Source organism: Drosophila montana, unplaced genomic scaffold (genome assembly GCF_035044405.1).
Source record: "Drosophila montana isolate Dmon_TW-CO22-7 unplaced genomic scaffold, ASM3504440v1 contig_3733_1, whole genome shotgun sequence".
Taxonomy (NCBI): domain Eukaryota; kingdom Metazoa; phylum Arthropoda; class Insecta; order Diptera; family Drosophilidae; genus Drosophila; species Drosophila montana.
The window spans coordinates 5,241,558-5,257,219 of record NW_026998620.1 but is presented as its reverse complement, the minus strand read 5'-3'; the positions used below and the strand labels follow the sequence as shown (position 1 = coordinate 5,257,219).

At 40.9% G+C, this 15,662-nt stretch overlaps 1 protein-coding gene across 1 annotated transcript; it reads right to left on the bottom strand.

The window, feature by feature from the left end:
* Positions 1 to 11,055: 11,055 nt before the first annotated feature.
* LOC135436973 (uncharacterized) lies at positions 11,056 to 15,007 on the bottom strand. The gene is made up of 5 exons (XM_064694754.1): positions 14,663 to 15,007; positions 14,144 to 14,206; positions 13,920 to 14,082; positions 13,694 to 13,823; positions 11,056 to 13,597 (listed from the first exon to the last, which is right to left on the bottom strand). Exons 1-5 carry the CDS (start codon positions 14,731 to 14,733, stop codon positions 11,397 to 11,399), a joined length of 2,628 nt encoding a protein of 875 aa, XP_064550824.1. The 5' UTR covers positions 14,734 to 15,007; the 3' UTR covers positions 11,056 to 11,396.
* Positions 15,008 to 15,662: the final 655 nt, after the last annotated feature.

The window sequence follows — 15,662 nt, the reverse complement described above, 5'->3', positions numbered from 1 at the left end:
GCATTGCCGTTTGGCCACTTTAAAGTGCGGATGCGGCCGCAAGAGCTACGAAAGATACGCAGCAAGCAAAAAGAAAATTGCTTGCAATAAATTTCAAATTAAATAGAAATTTGCAGCGCCAACTGCGAGCAAGGAAAAAATGCAAATCTCTGCTAATTCTTATAAATTATTAAATAAGAAAAAGTCAAATGATTCATTTTTAAGCTGCACCCTTCATCACTAAAGCTCAGCTGGCAGCTGCAGAAAAAATGACCCAGGCCAGCAGCAGCAGCCAGAAAAGCTAGAGAAAAGCGCTGCGAATAAGAGTAGAAAATGCCACGCAAGGACACAAACGCAAAATGCAATGCTGCTGAACAAGCAATGCAGCATCGCCTGCGCACAAGTATATGTACTTATGCATATGTGTTGGGGCTGTGAATTGTGTTGTGCGTGTGTGTGTGTGTGTGACTCATATATGTGCCAGTGTGTCCAATGGGCATGCATTACTTAACATCAAACTGCGAGTGAAATAATGCACAAATGCGTTGCTTGATGTTGGTATTTATTCAAATTTGCCAGCCGATCCCCTCATCAATATGTATGCTAATCGCCACTATTTACACTCCATGCACTTTGTATGCTCTTGTAGAGAGTATTCCACTATTGTCATGAAATAGAAGTAGAAATCCCCGACCCCATTAAGCATATACATATATATATTCTTCATTAGTATCAACGACAGAGCTAAGTAGCCATGTCCGTCCGTCCATCTATTCGTCTGTGTGTTTTTGTGCAAGCTAGACTTTCAGTTTTAAAGCTAATGTCATAAAACTTTGCAAAGGTCTGTCTTGCAGGCAGTACATGTGTCAGAACCGGCCGGACCAGACACCTAATTCATATAGCTGCAATATGATCGGTGGTAATCAAGTGCTTGTGTGAAAAACTACTTTGTTTTCAAGATATCTTGCCCAAATCCGAAACATCAGTCTACAACATATTCTTGTCGCATAAAAGATCGATAAGAGCTAAGTTCTTGTCTGCAAATCTTTTTGTTTTTCAAGATATCTTAACAAAACTTAGCATTAACAAGTTTTATTATTGTTCCCTGAACCCATTGAAAGTGGGTTAAAAGGCTAAATTACTTTTAGCAAATGTATGTAACCGGCAATATATATATATTCTTGATCAGCATCAATAGTCGAATCGAATCCTGTCCGTCCGTCTGTATGTATGCACCCTTAGAACCAATGAACTAAAGACATGAATGTAGTTCCTTCTAGTGATTATTTATCGAATACTTGTCGCGTTGTTAAGCTGTTGGTAGGCATCGATATTGAAATCCCCTTTTTTAATCAAATTTGTAGACTCTCGTTTAGTATATTTTAATTTTTGGATACACTCACCAGCTTAAGCCACGATTTCAAGGCTAAATTCTTTTTGAGAATATACGAGTATTCTTTGGCACATGAAAATTAACTGCAGAAAATTTCATCAAGATCGGTTAAGGAACACAGAAGTTTTAATAATAAAACGTGTGGCCAAGAGCAAGATTTAATGTGTACATGTGCACACACACATTCGCATGCGTATGTTCCTCTTCGAATTCTTTTAAAAGAATTGCGATTGCGATTGTATTGTATGCTGTGCTATGTGTTTGTGCAGCTATTTTAGTTCGTTTTTTTACGTTCAAACGGAATGTTAGCGCGATGTTAAGGTATAAGACGATGGCAATTAGTTCGTTTGGTTGAAGGGGATGCGAGTTCGGAGCGAGCAGATGTTTTATAAAGCTTTACCCATTAAATATGTGAAAAAGTCAAAAGTATATTCTTTCTGCTAAAGCTTAGCAAGCGAAATCTGTTTATGGTAAGTGCTCATGTGCATGTGTGCCTATGTATGTGTTAATGAACATCAGCATGTATTGCATTTACAGATTACAGCGACTAAATGCGTAACTTCAGTTTAAGTAGACGATGCTCTACTTAGAAAAATACTCTAGTTAATAGAATAATAAGAATGGGTAACTATCTGGCACATATTAGGTTTCTTTCACCTAATGTGTTTTTTCGGTAGAGGAAGGTTCTGGGAATATCCTTGTCGGACTCTTACTTGCTTGTGATATCTTCACTAAAGAGCAATAACGTGCTTAACAATTCCTCCCATGCCTGAAATCGTCTAATCGTCGTCGGCCTTTGGTATACCTACACAGTTTGGCTTAGATTGTGCTATGCGGCTTGGCCTTCGATTATCCTGCACTTGATGACTTATGACTTTGGCCACACTCAGTTGGGCGCTGACGTGGACCATGCAGTACGCGCTGTTGACGAAAGCGCAAAGTGAGAGGTTCCAGTCTATGTGGTCCGCGACAAAGTCAAGTTCCACGCTGGATTCGTTGCATTGAAAGAAGCGTTCCGCCTCTTCTTTGCCATGATGCACTTACCGTTGGCCTACAAGCGCCGTAGGCAGCAGGCAGTATTGAAAAGCGGCCAAAGGGAAGCTGGCACAAAGGAGCAAAGCAGAAAGAAAGCTGCATAAACAACAAGCATGGCAGTGGCAGAGAGAGAGAGAGCCAAGCGAATGTTGAATGCTGTGCACATGGCAGTTTATTCATGATTTCACATATTTCGTCACACCCTCTTCCTTTGCCAGCTGAATCCTCGATCTCTGGTCCTGGTCCTGGTCTTCGCTCTGGATGGTCGCCATTGTTGTGCATTAGTCAACTGTGCGCCAGTTCGTTGCTTGCGCAAAAAATATTGCCTTAGAGCTTGTGCAAACGTGGCAGCCACTGTACCCACCCAACCACAAACGCACACACAACTCTATGTGTGTGTGTGGGTGTGTACACACATGCATATAAGTAAAGGCGACTGCTTTCTACATGATTTCTCTGGCGCGTGTTTTTGTTGTGCCCTGCCGCTTTCTAGCAATATTTTTTGCACACATTCCCCTCGTCCCTGCTCAAGGCACTCAAACCCCCTGCGCTCTATAGTGGAGTTGCGTTTTTATGGTTTTAACATGTTTACTTTAATATTGTGTATTTGTCTTGTTGGCGTTACTGTGACATATGTATCTGGCGAACTGAACAGGCGGCACTTTCTGGGCAACACGAAAGGCTTTAAGCATAAGCAGACACTGAATATATTTATATATTGTAATAGTTTGAGAAGATATAGGTTTCTAGTCGTCTATTCTTTTATATTTAAATATTTATTGATTTATGCTTACAAAAACTACAAAGAACCCAAGCAATGTGATCATACATAAATGCTTAGAAAAGGATAAGGCAACTGGCAGATCGCCAATTTTTGAAAACTATTGTATATTCTTGGCGGATATATTTCTGTACATATCCTATCTATAGCTTTCAAAATCATTAATATATTTTGCCTATCAATATTCGATTAGCAATACTTTTTTATTGATGCTGTAAAGATGCATTCCAAATTTGTTCTTCACAGTTTCTGTATGAAAACAACAACAGAGGGCCAAGTGGCAAAGGTACACGCTCAGCTCTTGCCTTGTTATTGGACTCGAGCAGGGTCATAAAAAATGTATTGAACCTAATGTAGATACAAAATATAAATAACAGTTTTGGAGTTTGTTTTGAACACTTAAATAAATTGTTATGAAAATAACATTTTTTCTTCATTAAGCCCAAAACTTTGCAGCCAACTTTTGAGATGGGTCTCAATCGAAAATAAAAAAGCTACAAATACTTTGTTAGGCGTCATCAACACCAGAGTTCAATTACCTATTGCCGTCCGTCCATCTCTGTGTGGGCGCATCTGAATGAGTGCATATATTCGACAAGCAGCAAGTATTGTACGTGGGTGTCCATTTTAAATGAGAATTATTTGATGGATTAATAATCGCTTTACTAAACCTAATGAATATGTATGTGTGTATGTGTTTATATGAATAAATTCCACTTGATTCTAAACTCTTTTTTTTTTATTTTAAAATTAGTAACCGACTTGTGTTGCATTCAAATAACATTTGTTATACATACTTATTAGTTATATAAACTTATATATATACATAAGTTTTCTTTTAGCTTGACCTATTTTATTTTTTTTACGCAGGCGTAAAATCATCGCAACTCCTGGCCTCCTAATTGATAAAAGCAACAAATTTTTAGAATCGTCTGCTGCTAATAGCATCAGATAAATTCTTTTTGCAAAAGAAAAATCCATAAACATATTCTTATCGACAAAGAAAAAACTTGCTAAAATGCCAAATATTGGCGGCATTTGCTTGAAACTTTTGTCTCTGGCTCCAAAGCAAAATATCAATCGTGCCGGAGCTCGAGACAGTAACGGCTCGTGCTTTGTGAAGACTTCCAACTGCTCGCTATTGATACACAATCAATGCTTTCAAATAACTTTCCAATTCGTAACACGGCTTTTGTTTTGTACAAATCAAGTGCGGGTAATGGCCCAGCCCAATCCCTTGGAGGAAGCGGGGCAAAACAATGGTAGCTTAAGTGGTTGTGTGGTAGTAAAGTGTGTCTGTAGGTATGTGTATGTGTGTGTTTGTGTGTGTCTCAGTGGCTCGAGGCGCACAAAGGGGATTTCAATAATACGCGCACAATCTGTGCTGAAAGCTTAAACAATAAAAATGAAAAACCCGCAAACCCTGTAGATGGTATGTGGTTAAGCATATTATCAATAGAAGAGCCTTTCGGACTGCCAGCCCGGCAGCTTAAGGCTGTGCGTTCTGTGTATAACTTACATTTGCGGCTGGCAGGCTCAAGACAATGCCGCCTGTGTCTCTTCAATGTTACAACGAGACAATACATATTAGCTGCCTCAGAGTGAGGCAGCACAATACGCGCACAAAGGTCTAGCTTTTGATTAAAATTAATAACAACGCACAGGCACCCACATCAACAGCCATCACAAGTGCTGATGCCGAAGATAGACGCGTTCGGCTTATGAATATGAATACTGGTATGCCTGACAGACTACTATACATATTTATATATATATATATATATATATCGTTAAAAATGCAAATGAATTTCAATCACATATCAAAAGTGTCACCAAATATTCCAGTTAAGCGCAAGAGATAACTTATACCCTTCCCTAGTCTACCTGCATGTCCCACCTGGCCGACACACTGATTGTCAAGCAAGACAAATCTAAGATTGAGGAGCAAGAGCTGAATTTTTAACAAAAGTGTCGCTTTATGATATATTAAACAGTTACATGAATATTCCTTTGGCTAAGTAATACAATGACAATAATGCAAAAATCCGATTATCACCAGAAATAAGCAAGCTGTGTTCCTCCCAAACAACTATCAGATAAATAGCAAAACAAATAAAGTAACTTAAATCTGAACCGTTTCAAGATTGATTTAATTTGTTAACTGATCACACTTTACCGAGTCGGAAACAGAAGGCACAATGATGTGGTAGTTTTTTGAATTTATTTAATTAGACCATTCAGAAATGTTGGGTTGAGCAACGCCGCATTAAATCCAACTGGCAAATATACATATATAGTAAAAGTCATTTGTTAAATTGTTTTCAACTGCAACGTATGCTTCCGATATCCAAATATGCAGCCAGCTAAATAATCATATGTATTTAGTGTGAGCTGAAGGACCTGCTATGCATTTGAAGCTCCTTAACAAATTTTGGCCTCTGCTCATTGCTCATTAGGAAAGTGAATCTGCCTGAATGCAATTTGTGGGGCTATAGGCATAATAATAGCATTCATTCTCGTAGGTTTCTTGGCATGTTGTGGATTTATGCTAGTGAAGGTTTTAAGCCGCAACTGATTTATGTTAATGGGCTTACCAAATATTTGCAGCACTTCAAAAACATTATGTTGATTATTAGCCATGTTTGGCTTCGTTGTAAAACACTCATACGTGCTTGCAGTTGGGGAGTCAAACAATCAAAAAAAAATTATAACGAGTTTGCATACGACAACCGAGTATGCTCGGCTCGGGGATACCCTGTTCCCAGGGGCATAAAAAGGAAAGACAAAGAAATGCGTAATATCAGTTACCTAAGCTTTTATGAAAAGGAGAAAGCACACTTTTAGTAATTTTTTTATTTATTATGCAATGGAAATAATTCACAAAGGGCTAATAAAAGGATTAGGAAAATATGTGCACATGTATTTTTTATCCAAGGGTATGATTAATTAACTTTTTAGAGTAAATCAAAGATACGGACAGATTATTGCTAATGAAGTATAAAATGTTATGCATGGTATTCGCATGCTTCAATGCGATTGTTACATTCACTTTCCGATTGGTATGTCATTCATTGGATTCATTTTTATGGGTATAGGGTATTATGACTAAACTGGACGTGTTTGCAACGAACGAATGGGAGACGTGACGGACGTGATGTTTACGACTGTGTGAATACAGCAGCCCTCCAAAGCATCAACATAATTTGCACTGGCAAAGGGCAAATGGACTAATAGCAAACTAAGCAATAAGCCTCACATAGGAGTCGTGCGTTTAGCCAGCGATTGTCACCGACAGCAACTGTCATAACCAAAGCTGCCAGCTGCCAGCTGCCAGCTGTGAGTTGTGAGTTGTGCGCCTCAACCACTTTGGCATTCATATGCATATTCCTGGCACCACAACCACTCAAAGTCACCCGAGTGCCCAGGCAACTACGTGACAATGTCAAGCCCCAAGGAGTGTCGCGCAAACTTTGGCGCCTCAAACTTGTCGCAAATATGTTGACTAGACGGCACACGGCAAAGGCGTGCATAGGTGCTTCTCTCTGAGCGCCGCGTGGTCGGGCTGCCTTTCGTAGTGTAAATATTTAAACAATAATAAGTTGGCGGAAAAACGCAGGAAAACTCTTGTGTTGTCGCGCGACAAAATAGCGAAAACTTTTGTTATCTTTTCACCATGAAAACGGCACAAAATGGGTGGAGCTGGGTGGAATGGTCGGAGGGCCTTGAACGTGCACTAATCGTGTTTGGGGGTAGGACAGGTAGAATAAGTATACGCCAAGTGTGACGCATATACAGTCTGTTTGTCTATGCTGCGATATATCGCATTTCATGTTTTCAATTAGCGTTAATGTCAGCGAGACGCTCAACTGAAATCGTATATGAAGCCAGGGGCGGTCGGTAACAAGTATTGATTACAATATTTAACTGGCAATTTTAATTGACTCGAACTCTAATCAATTTCAATGCATCGAGTACTTTTGCTTGGAATACATGAATTGTTCGAAGGTAAACTTTGTGCTTTATATTGAATTAAGTTTCAGAATTGAAATCAATATGTTTATAGTAGTTTCTATTTGTGTATTGTTAGCAGGTCTACAAATTAAATTTATTAATGTTCCAAGGCTTAATTGAGAGCTGGTCCCTTAGTTAATTGAGTAGTTTCTCTTGGTATCGGAGTAATATTCCTTTGTGCGCTACATAGTATGTAAATATTTTCCGTAAAAATAAAAAAGGGTTGGTATTTATGCTGTAGCTGCTGTATAAATATTGTCATAGACGACACACCCAAACTACGCGCGGCCCAACAAGTCATTTGCATAAATGTCAATTATACGCCGAGTGTACCACAAATGGTGTACCCTGTGCTGCCTAACTTGGCAACAAAAGTACACGAACATATTCGTGTATGCTTTTTTCTTTATTTCTACACCAAAGCCCTTTCCCCTCCCCTCTTCTTTCGCTGTACTACCTCTGCACCCAGAATCTGTTGGCAAAGTGGCACGGCATTGAGAATTTCGCTACTCGATTTGCGTTTTACTTCAAAATTGAATTTCAGCACTGATTATGTATATGTATTTTTCGGTTCTCGGCTCCCGTGGGGTGTTCACCGTACGGTTAGCTTGCTGTTCGTACTCGTTTGCGCTTTCTCTGTCTATCCTTCAGTTGCTTGCCTGGGGTGCATAAATAAGCAGCACTCAATTATTCGTGTTGTGGCTGAAGCTATATTCGTAATCCTTTATCCTTATACCTGCGACGTGCTGATTTGATTTGCTTTGCAATTTATTGTTAAAACATGCCAGCAAACAAACACATGCTGACTCTCCGTCTGTCTCAATCTCACTGTCTGCCTCTCTCTATACCTGTCACCTATGCTTAAGCGTAGATTCGCATAAGTCATCTATATAATATTGGTCTGATAAACGCCTTATAGGCTATATGTTTATGCTAATGTTCGGCAAAATCAATTTTAGATTTGCTGCGCCACTTATTCAGCATTCGGATTAAATTTCAAAAAGCGTCTGTTGCGATACTTATTGCTGTACATGTAAATTGAGCACAAAATAAACTCAAATGTTTGCTGTTGTTGTCTTTTGGCTCGAATTTCAAACCTTCGGCCTCCCACTGCCACTGGCTGGCGCAAAACATCCGTCCACATTGAAATTTTTCATTTGAAGTAAAGCGACGCTGAGAATTTGTCTGCATTTCGTTTGACTGAGAGCATTTAATTGTGGTCCATTTCAATTTTATTTGCAAAATACCCTTGAGGTTTCTGGTGTAACATTTAATTACGAATTTTTGTGAAACAAGTTTCACTCTAAGCCTTCTGACATTCGAGATTTTTCTTGTTTTTGCTTTTACCCTTTCGGCCCATTTCAAATGATCAGCTCATTAAGAAGGGAAATATCAAACATTGTTTAAATACTTCAAGACCGTTTAATATCCTATATGACATGCACGTGTTGATGTTGTGTGTATTAATTATATTCCATCCATACAGAAAGTTGCACAAAAATAAATATAAATTAGCAACTTTTATTTCACTTCAAAAGTAATTATAAAAAATATAAAAATACCGTAAAAACTTAATACAAAATATGCCATGAGCAACAATTATCGAAAATACAATATATGATAAAAAACAAAGTCAATTTTTCATCCACATTTAAATTGATGAGAAAAATGTCAACAACAGGTTTCCAGAGTTAATCGAAAAGCGAAAATAAAAACGAATCCGAATGTTTTTCCATCGAACCAACTGAAGCATAAAGTACCAGGTGCGAATCCAAGGCTACGGCTTGCACATTTTAAATTATTTACAGAAACCATAATAGTTGACATAAATATACCAAGTTTGTATATATCGTATAACCAATCTCCATTAGCTAAAACGAATTCTAATATTGCCATATGAGGTCCTATTATACCATTATATAGAAACAAATATTCCCGAACAGTGCGAAAATATTGAAAGTTAATGTAGTTTATGTAGATTGAAGAATAATGCTCTGGTAAATATGTGGTTCGGTAAAAAAAAACATTTAAATAAAGGCATTTTCTCATCTCAGATCGGCTACCAACATTGCCTTAAATCGTAAAAAATGCGTTTACTATCTTCCTTTTCTCTTCATTAACTGTATGATAAGAATGTTGCCAAAATATGGCAAGTGGGAAAAAACGGTGGCCAAAGTTTGTGTTAAAAACATCAAAAACAACGTCAACCTCTGGGGCTTAGCTGTCTGAGAGCTGAACTTACAAGCGATAAGTCAAAAGTGGAAATAGCATTAATTTTTATAATTATTTTGTTTATTGAGCAGTAATAAGTTTCTAAGCTAGCGTTTAATGTGATTGGGCCGCTCGCTTTAAAGAACCGGGGTAAGATCTTAATGGACAAGACAGTTGGGAGTATGGCTAATGCGCGGCGGTCATTAGACCGATTTTATTAATATTTGAAGATGGCACGAATTACACAAAAAATTTCAGTATTACTTGTATTTTCCATTCGCCAGCGGGTAATATATACTATATTAAATACTCGATGGAAATGGTTCAGAGGACGAGACATTTTTTGATGTGTCTTATTAAAATGCAGTTTCATATGAATATCTTGTTATGTCTGCGTCTCTTTAAGCTAATTATATATGAATATATTTTACACATATATTCTTATTTACTCGTGAATTTTCCCCATACATACTCCATATTGTTGTTTGTTAACCAAATGTCAATTAAGTGGGCCACTCTGGTCAGCTGTATTCCCTCCCAATTGGTTTCCCAGCCCTGTACCTGGCATACGCATATGTACGACGCGTCCTGGCTTTCGCTGATCGCCGCATTTAAATAGCATCATTGCCTGCGGGATATGTTGGTCAACTTTGCTGATTCTCTGACAGACAATCAGCCCAGTGACAATTGCACTTCTGACAATTAACAGCCTGGCGTCTGTAAACCTTATTAATAAGCCTGAAAATTCAATATTATAATGCATACCACACATACCAGCACACTCGTACAAGGCAACTGCTCACAATATTGTGTATTGCATATTGCGTATGGCTAAGTGCACCGCAGGTTGCAATATAATAAAATGTAAGCCGAGAAACCTTTATGGTTTAAAGCAACAAAAATTAAATACCCTTGTAGACACAGGGCTTACTACTTTGCAGATATGCGAGGCGAATTGTGGAGCTGGTCAAAATATCTGGAAAACCCGATAATTTTTCCATGCAAAACTCGAATCCCGATTTTGCCTCAGATTATACGATATGGAGTGAACCATAAAAATTAAAAAATTGTTCAAAGAAGAACTTATCTTTTGACCGATTATTCCTAAAGCAGCTCTAACATATTAACTGCCTGACGGACTCGGCTTTAAATAATAATCAATAACCGAATATATATGTGCTTTTTGTGTCTCCTTAGTGTTATATTTTTTTGTTATATATATTTCCTGACAAAATCTTAATAAATTCTATAAGGGTATACAAATGTAGAATCGATCTGATGCCATGTACATTTGTAACAAGCAAGTAGTGCAAAAAATTCTTTCACGTTTAATTGGAAGATACTGAATTAAATTACACAGCGGCTTTTTATTTTCTGGTAAAATTCAATGAAACCCATACTAAAGTCTGGAGAAGTAATTCACAGGTGAGTCACGAAGCTCTATCGGTAGACTTCTGTGCATTTAACTACAAATCTTTAAATCATTGATTTTTCCAAGCAATTAACTACTAATTCAAAACTAATTTTAGTAATCAAAAATTACCAATCCTAAGTTTTAAGATGCGGGCAATATTTATTTAAAATGAAAAGGCACCAGCTAGCTTAAAATAAGTATTTATTTTGAATTTGTATTTGTATGTAATTATTTTTATTGTTCATAAATGGAAAAAATGTATTTGAACATTGATAATTGTTTTTCAAATGCCTTAAAATATTTGATAGAGCTCTTTATTCAATTGAACGCTCAAAGCATAGCTGAGCTTTTAAAATCTTTTGTTTCCGTTTCCGTTCCGTTCATTATATGTTTGTTCCACATTGTATGTCGATTTTCTTCTGCATACGTTGAGGGGAGGTGCGGCACAGGCTAAAAGTGGGAAATGCGATGGACATAAATTGAATGCGGTCTCATTGAATGGTCGCTCGATTGGTCGTCCATTGGTTAACCCAAATGGCAGCAAATTAGAGCTGAAGTGTTTTGCGCTTGTTCTAATTCTTCGCCTCGCTGCCTGTTGAAAAATCGAAGTCGCTTTCACTGCCGGCTCCAGATGCGCCGGTCGCTGCTCCCGCGGGTACACCAATGTTCGGGGTGGCTGTGGGCGCGGTTGGTTCCTGGGCTGGTTTCGCGCTTGAGCTATCATCCGTTTCGCTGCTGTCAACGAAATTAACGCGCTTCTTCTTCTTTTGCTGCTGCTGCTGCTGCTGATGCGCATCATTAGGCGTCGCTTGTTTGTCTGTCGACGCAAGTATCGATGTGGGCCTGACGGGCGTGGCGGTGGTGTCGGTCGCCACTGGTGAGTGAGTGGCTTCAGTTTTTGCATCAGCCCCTCCAGATGACGGGGCTTGCTCCACTTCCTGTGGCAAAACCAGCTCGGCCGCTGCGCTGTTGTTGTCAGACATCGGATAGGCGGCTTCCTGTTGTACCTCTTGCTGCGGCTGTTGTTGCAGCTGCTGCTGCTGCTGCTGCTCGGCATAGTAGTCATAATTTGCTGCTGCGACATCATAGTCCTGGCCCGCGTAGCTGCCATCCGGGGCATACTGCTCGGCATTGGGATCGGCTATGTACTGGCCGGTTGCCTCATCGTATATGTAGCCCGGATAGGCATTGGGATCATAGCCGGCAGCATATTGGGCGGCATCGTAGTTGCTATAATCCATATTGGAGTACTCCTGTTGTGCTGCGGCTGCTGCAGCCTCAGCTTCGGCATCGTTTGCTGCATTTGCATCCGCTACATATTGCTGATAGTCTGCGGGATTTCCGATTTCACTGTACAGCGGCTCGCCTGTGACGCTTGCCGGCTGCGGCAGCTGTTGCTGTTGGCTGGTCTCAATGCTGGCATAGCTGGGCTCACCTGGGTCCACATAGCTATTGTCATCGTACTGCCCGAAATCGATCTGAGCCCCATCATGTGTTGGTCGCTGCTGTTGCTGCTGCTCCTGCAACTGTTCTACCTCTACAGCACTCATCTGTTCGCCCTCACCTTGATTCTGCTGCTGCTGCTGCTGCGACTGCTGCGACTGCGATGCGTTGGTTGCCAAATTCTCAAATAATCCCTGCTTTGGTGCTGGTGCTGCTGCCACTGCTGTTGCTGCTGCTGCCGCCTCTGCAGCTGCTCTGGCTGATATCGCAGTGGTTGTTCCTGTCAAACGTTCGCCGTAAATGGCATTTTCAATATTCTCAATCGACACTCTGGGCTTAGCGAATGGCTCATTGGTTGCCAGTGGCGACAATTGATTACCTCGTGCTAGCTGCTCATCAACCGCAGCCGCTGCCTGCTCCAGAGCTGCACGACTGGCTTTGACCTCGTCAAGCAAATCGTTGCTGATGCCACCAACGAGGCCGCCAATGGCGCCACCGCCTCCAACTGTTTTCATTTCGCTGGGACGCACGCTTAGCTCCATTTTGTCTTCAAACTGGTCCATTGGCCGTGCCATTGTTGCTGTTGGCGCTGTTGTTGGTTGCCAGGGCTCATCGATTTTCAGCTCGCCAAAGTATGCGTCCAAATCGTGCTGCCTTTGCTCCTGATATTGCTGCTGTGGCTGCCGGCGTGGCTCATTATAGCCAGCGACACTTGGCGATATTTCATGCTCGCCTCTAGTCACGCGTGAATTTGGCCAGGCTTCCTGCTCCAGTCCTTGCTGGCCTTCCCTGCGCAACTGCGCTGCCTCTTGCGGTCGGTCGCCGACGTCATCGACGCCAGCGACAGCGACAGCTGCAGCCGGCAGCTCAGTCAACGCTGCCGTCTTTGGCAATTTATCAAATGTCAACGAGGATGTTGCCAATGTTGAGGATGTGCTACTCAGCTCCCGTGCACTCATGTCTTTCGGTGAGCATGCTGTTGACATCGTCGTTGTCGTCGTGGCTGTTGTTTCTGTTGGCGCTGCCTTTTCAGCGTTGCCATATTGAGATTCACCCGCTGACAGAGCAGCCACATCAAAGTGCGTCATGCGCTCCGGCAAATCAGCATTTTCATTGTCCAGGGCGCGCAATGTGGCACGCAGGTCGAACAGATTGGAGGTGCCAAGCGCCTGTCCGCCGCTCACACCAGCCCCAGCACCAGCCCCGCCGTACAGATCTGGGTAGGGCATATAAATGGGCTGACGCATTGCTTGTGCAGCTAATAACATACCAGTATGCGTGGGTGTGGGCGTGGCCATGGCAAAAGCCCATTGCTGTGGCGATGCAGCCGTCAATGGAATAAGCAGAGGTTGATTTTGATTTTGATTAGGAGCTGCTGCTGGAGCAGAAGCATCAGCTGCAGCTGCCGTTGCTGCTGAGACTGTTGGATCCGACACTGCCGCTGCTTGTGGCTGTATTAGGACAGGAATTGACAAAGGAGTGCCTCCTGTTGTTTGTTGTATACAGCGCAACGTTTGGTTCTGAACCAATTTTGCAAAGTACATTTGGTATTGCAGCTGCAAGTCGAAATGGCCAAGAGCAAGACAAAGCCAAACACATGGACATAAATTAAAGTAGCGGGAGACTGACAATTGACTGCTGCAGTGACTCACCTTCATCATTTTGAGTCGTTCGCTGCGCTGCGACATGGCAGCAGTCTGTTCATCGATACGTTCCAGCATCTGCACCAGCTTTTTGTTTCGCTCGTTGCGCTTGCTCTGCTCCTCCAAAAATTCCTGGTACTTCTGACGTGATTTCTGTCGCACGCACTTCTCGCTAAAGCAGCCCAGTGGGCGATATCAATATTGGCACAATGCATAGCTCGAAATCTACTTACAGTTCGCTGCGTTTCTGTAGTACTTTGTCCAGTTTATGCTCCAGCTGCTGGCGATTGTCCTCGCTGCGAAAAGGAAACATTGGATAAAAATTCCATTAAATAAGAAGCGTCTCGTATCTATCTCTGATTTTGTACTATACATCAACAATTAAACTTTCATTCGAAATATCGATAACTTTTCCTGTTTCTATGAAAACGAACAAAGAATATGCCACAGAGCTAAAGCAAGAAAATCAACTTATTTATCGTTGTACAGGGTATTTCCCAGTCTGACTTTAAAGAAAAGAAAATTGGCAAAATTTAAGCTCATAAATTTTCCTATCGGTCGGATAGAAAGTATATGAGCTCTTCAAGAAACTTTTTCAAATATTACGAAGCAAAGACAATCGGTAAATAAAGTTAAGCAAAGCGAGGGGATATGCCTCTTCACTTATGTATTTGTACAAAGTCGAGAGCCCTCGCTTTGGAGAATTCTCGCTAATAATAATTCAATGATAATTATTTAATAATTTCACAGACCTGCGACGAAGTTTCTCCTGAAGCAGTTCCACCTGCAGCTTGTAGTTTTCCAGCTCGGCCTGTGGAAACATCTCGTTCTGAAATATAGACTCGTCGTCCTCGTTCTCGCCGTCCAACTGCCACTGTTAAGCTGCACTCCACTGTTGACACAGTTTGCGTGGCACCGAGCGCAATAAATGCGGCATTGAGAGTTATTTTTAAAGCAACTTTATTTGAATAGCAGAATAAAACGAGTTTGTGTCCACGTGTGTGCTCATTGTGTGTGCGTGAACCTTTTTATACTCTTTTAGAGAGTATTATAATTTTTTCATGAATTGTGTAAAGGAAACATCTCCGTCTCTTATGATGAAGCCTTTCGTAGGAATAAGAGATCCAAACAAGTTGGAAGATATCTCAAGGAAACTTTGGCATATACGGATAATACTCGAAACTAGTCAAAATCGGAGTACTATATTTATAGCTGAGTGGAAAGAATCGGTAGAAAAATTAGTTTAGGTATGGACATCCTTGAAGATGCAAGCTCTTACGAGCTTAACAATTCTCCTCACATATTTGCTTAGCAGCAAGCCACACAGAGTATTTAATCGTCGGCGTGCCGGAAATTGACTTTCTTTCTTGTTTAATGTATGTTTGGCATTTGTTTATTGAGTCGCGTTGTCATGACTACCTCATTTCTTAGCTATGTTTTTTTGGTGGTTGATTGGCATTGGCCTGGGCGACAGGCGACTGGCGACCGGCGACAAGACTGCGGAGTGACCTGCCCTTATTGATTTTACTTTGGCCCTTTTTGGCTTTTGCCGCACAATGTAGCAAGTAATGAGAACGGCAAACGAACTTTCGATTTTGCGCTGCAGAAATTGCCCATGCTCCTGAATAACCACCACAATGGGCTGTGCATTAATTACACTTTCAGCAAGTAGGTCAGTTTTGGGTGAGCATTTTTTAAACTCTTGCCACGCCCCACCACGAAGTACTGAGAATCGTTGGGGCTAGCCAGCGC